Consider the following 4,991-nt stretch of genomic DNA (forward strand, 5'->3'; position numbering starts at 1 on the left):
CTGATTTTTTATTTGAATTTATCAGTTATGCAGTTTTGATCTCCAACCGGTTCGGAGTAAAATTTGACTGCCCCACACGCTTTTGTTGGGATCACAGTAGTACGTGGACGGCCAAGATTATCCGATCACACTGATTTGTTTCGCTTTATGTGGGGTAGGCAATAGTTCCGTATAAGGTATTAGTATAATAGAAAAAGCTTAAACTTGGATTAAAAATAGTATTAGAAAGAGAGAGAAAATCTGTAATCGTAAGCAAACACAGGTTTTGAGCTTATCACCTCTTTCTCTCTCTTTCTCTCTCTCTCTCCCTCCTCTTCTCTGTGTGTTGGATTTTGGTTGGGGAAGGAAATAGAAGGGAGAGTTGGGAGCAACACGGTTTCCTTAATTTGCAGGCAAATTAATCGTTATTTCTATATTTATTATTTTTTTTATTTCATTTTAGATTCCGTGTTGGTTTCAATCACATTAGCTTGTTTTCCGATTCTTCCCCATAAATAAACCACTCCATTTCTCAATTTCTTCCACTTTGGTTTTTCACAGTTGGTATTTATTCTTCTGTTGATCTGCAAACAATTTTGGGTTTTCAGTTTCCGTCTTGGGTAGGGTTAGGGCTATTTTGCTCCCTCCTCATTCTTCCTTTTTTCGCTCCTTGCTTTTTCCTTTTTATTGATTGATCGATTGATTGATCGGTGTGCTTGTTCTTTCATTGTTTGAAATTCGCAGATTGTAGTTCAAGTAGCAGAAGTCTTGCAATGGCCAAAAGTTCTTTCAAGCTCGAACACCCTCTGGGTTTGTCTTCTTTTTCTATCTTTCATTATTTATTTATTTGGTTTAATTTAGTAGGTAACTCTGAGTTAAGTGTGCTTGGATCATCTTGCCCAATTCTCACCCCAAGCTTAAATTTTTAGAGGCATTTTCTTTCCGGTGGATATGCAATTTTGTTCAAAATTTCATCAAGTTCTGTTTTATGTATTAATTTTGTTGGCAGTATGCCGGTAGAGGAGAAAGCATAAGTTCTGAAGATCTAATATTTTTTTGACTGTGAATCTGTGTTCATTCATTTTTTGGAATTAAGTTTTCTCTTGCGTTACGTACATGATTATTCGGATTGTGGCTTCATGAAGTGGGAGAACCCCATTGAAGCAGTTGGACCATTCAGAATCCTTATTAGGTGAATTTATAGATTATTTATTTTAAAAAGAAAAAAGAGAAAAGGGGAAATTGGTGTCAGCAAGTTTAAACCCTTTCATTGATCAGAATAATGCATGTAGTGTTCTTCTTACAGTGTTTATAGAAATTCTGATTGTGGGACTCTAATGGATATTTCATTCGCATGGTTTCTATCTACTATTTGCATGTTTCTTATTGTATAATTCTTCGCTGTTCTTGTAGGCTGGACCCAGTAACCTTTTTTTTTTTTTTTTTTTTTTTTTTTTTTTTTTTTTTTTTTTTTTTATCGTGTTCTAGTATTTATTTTAAGCTTTCGATGGTATTTATCTGATCACCCTTTTTCTTGTCTATTATTTTTGGTGGGAGGTGGGGGGTTTGCTAGGGGGATGGGTTGGGATCAATGGTCCTAATCACCTAATATATCTGTTGTTCATATTTGACATTTCTTGGTGATTTCTGAAGGTCGTTTGTGTTGTGTCAGCTACTCTGCTTAATAAATCAAGCTTTTAAAGCATCAACATTATAGTTCTGAATGGTTCTTTTTACATTAGCTTCAATCTTGTTTCATTTTTTAACTTGTGCATGTTAAAATTTATAAAGGGAAGGCCTTATGTGATAGTAAGGTTGCTTCATTATGACCAAGTGGTCATGGGTTCAAGTCTAGAAACAGGTTTTCTGCGAAAGTTGGGAAAGGTTGTGTACATTTTGACCTTCCTAAGACCTGGCAGTGTCTAGAGCCTTGTGCACTGGGTAACCCCAATATTTGAATTTCCTGAATTTAATTGATCTTTGGGAATTGGTATAACTCTACTCCAATGTTTCAAAGAACAGAGCCTTGTGCACTGGGTAACCCCAATATTTGAATTTCCTGAATTTAATTGATCTTTGGGAATTGGTATAACTCCACTCCAATGTTTCAAAGAAGAAACAGGAAGTTGGTCTTTTGCTTTTAGTTATAAGAAAGGAAAGCTTGACTTTACCTTGAATTATATTTTTCTTGTTTCAGAAAGGAGGCAAGCTGAAGCTGCTCGTATCAGGGAGAAATATCCTGATAGAATACCTGTATGTTCTTTTTTGAGAATGAACTACTTTTTCTTTTCTTAGAGTTGTGTATTGAGAAAATTATTCAACTTGATTTTGTGTAATATTTTGTACATTTGTTCAACTTCATCTTCTAAACTTATCATTCTTCTGGGCAGGTAATTGTGGAGAAAGCTGATAGGACGGACATTCCAGATATTGACAAGAAGAAGTTAGTCGAATTTTTTAATCTTGTTATAACTTATCGTGCACATATACTTGCTATATAAGTTGGTTGTTAGTGATATTCTTTCGGGTTTGTTTTTGTTGCATGTCCTCATTTTGTTTTTGTTTCTAGTGTTGTCCTTAAGATTTGCTCCTTAAATTGGTGGTGTAGTCCTTGGGAAACATGTTCAGATTTTGCCACAATTCATTAATTCAATTGTCTTTTCATTCATGTGGAATTTGTGTTGTGATAGTAACATCGCATGACTTCCAAGTATTGCAATTCCTTATATGGATAGCTCAATTGGCGAACCTACCACACTTACTTGTGTATGAGCTGACAAGTAATGATTAGCTGCTACAGATGCATGAAGGAAGGCAGTCTATTCATTGATCCCTACATCTAGTATAGTTTTTGCTACACTCTATGTAGGTGTTATCAGTACATATGGGTTAGCTTGTCTCTGCAAGATTGGTCACTTCTACTATATGCTTTTCTGTTTTAAAACAGGGATTCTTAGAGATTAGGATTATAGCTTGAGACAGAAGAATCCGAGCAGCGCCAAACTCTGGTTGGATGCTTTCCTATGTCAGGAAAATAAATCTGCATAATATCTTATATAGCCTGCACAAATAACTCCTACTGCTAATAGGTGAATAGAGTAGCAGTACTGGAACTAGAATGGTAAGCAACAAAATGCAGTTTTCAATGCAGGTATCAAGAGTAACCAGATGCTTCAAATTTGAAGAAATTCTTAACAGCATTCTCAGACAGATTAAGTAGGAAGCAACTGGAATTTTGGTTTGTGGTGCAGTTTGAGAAGAGTGGTGGATAACAACAATTAGAAGCAAAATAATGACTGAAAAAAAGAATTTACTCCATTTCTTTTGAATGCAGGTATCTTGTTCCTGCCGATTTGAGTGTTGGGCAGTTTGTTTATGTGGTTCGGAAGAGGATCAAGCTTAGTGCTGAGAAGGCCATTTTTATCTTTGTGAAGAATCTGCTACCACCCACTGGTAATTCAATGGCAACTACTCCATTTGTCTCCTTACCCATTAAGCTTTGTTGCTTTTCAATGTGTATCTCTAAACTACTCACATTTCCTAAGCACATCTTATTTTTTACGTTTCCTTAGATTTGACTAATAATGCTATTAATTTGTCATTGTAGCTTCTATGATGTCTGCTATCTATGAGGAGAACAAGGATGAAGATGGTTTTCTCTACATGACCTACAGTGGAGAGAACACATTTGGGTGAACAGCTTTGATTTCTATGTGCTGTCTAGTCTACTACTCGCTGTAAATAAGACTTCACATGAACTTAGAATGGGAAACTAGAGGGGGGAAGAAGATGTAAATTCTGAACAGCTTCTCTGCTTTGATGCCCTCTTTTGCAAGCTACTTTTTCTTACGTTTTAAATAGGATTCATAATAACCTATTTTCAAGCTGATTGATTATGCAGTTTAGATTTTTATTTTTCAATGGTAGATTTAATCTTTCCCTGAATCATTATTGCAGTTCTCCTTCACTATCTTAAGAGTTTATGTGATTGTTGTGTGCTACTTTCCTTTGTTTTATAAAACATTCTCATTATCATTCCGAAAAGCCCTTGATTTGAATTTTTTGGATGAGAATGAGTAGTTGCAATTCTCCCCAGCCTTGCTGTACCCAACGATCTCACTGGAAATCTATCTCCACAAATCTGGCCTTTCAACTGGAATTGGCATTGTAATTCCGGCTGCTCGAATCAGCCTGAACTTAACGGCGGGTCTTTTGAATGGAGATCCTGACATGCATCCATTGATGATTCTTTGAAACATGATTGGCATATCTGTGTTAGGATTGGACATTATTTACAGGATGCTGTTTACCTTTCTTTCTCATCCTGAGATAGCCAATCCTGGATATTAGGGGCCTTGATCAATCAAAGTCATGATTCTGATTTATTAATCTTAGGCTGAAGCGATTGATTGTTAGTTACATACCATGCTCACTGGTTTCAAGAGTCAAAATCAGATCAGCTGAATTGAGTTATTCAGATCAGCTGAATTGAGTTATTCAGAACAGAATTGGCTGAAAAAGCAGACCCAAATCCATTTTTAGGGTTAGGGTAGAATCTGATCGGTATCTGTTTCAAGATCTCGATTCCATGTTTGCATACGAGGGTTTTGAATATCAGAATTCGATATTGGACCAGTGACATCCAAATCTCTCCCAGAAAGCCTAAAACGGATTCAGTCACTTACTGAAAATCAAACTCGGTAAGAGCAACCCTAACAAATGCCCGCTTTGGAACGTCTATAATCAGAAATCGTCTGATCTTTTGAAAGACTAATGTTGGGCAGCCTTTTTTACAGTAACAGATCACGCAGCTGAAACTGATTCCACAGCTCTCATGGTGAGCAAATTGGAATGTTTTAATCTGGTTCTAGCTTCATTCGTCATTTCTTAAGCCAATATAAAAAAGTGAATGCATAGTTTAAAAGCTTGGTGTGCTCATTTAGGGACCAAAATCACCAGAAAAAGAATTTTCAATTAAAACCCATATGCAGAATTACAGACTTCGATGAGTA

At 36.1% G+C, this 4,991-nt stretch overlaps 1 protein-coding gene across 1 annotated transcript; it reads left to right on the plus strand.

Annotated features, from left to right (window-relative positions):
- Positions 1 to 575: 575 nt before the first annotated feature.
- LOC149004249 (autophagy-related protein 8C-like) lies at positions 576 to 4,007 on the plus strand. Its single transcript, XM_089168519.1, has 6 exons — positions 576 to 599; positions 724 to 789; positions 2,177 to 2,232; positions 2,370 to 2,422; positions 3,314 to 3,432; positions 3,587 to 4,007. Exons 2-6 carry the CDS (start codon positions 753 to 755, stop codon positions 3,673 to 3,675), a joined length of 354 nt encoding a protein of 117 aa, XP_089024645.1. The 5' UTR covers positions 576 to 599; positions 724 to 752; the 3' UTR covers positions 3,676 to 4,007.
- The last annotated feature ends 984 nt before the right edge of the window (positions 4,008 to 4,991 follow it).

Source organism: Hakea prostrata, chromosome 9 (genome assembly GCF_041222555.1).
Source record: "Hakea prostrata isolate BN-2017 chromosome 9, UWA_Hpros_2, whole genome shotgun sequence".
NCBI lineage: Eukaryota > Viridiplantae > Streptophyta > Magnoliopsida > Proteales > Proteaceae > Hakea > Hakea prostrata.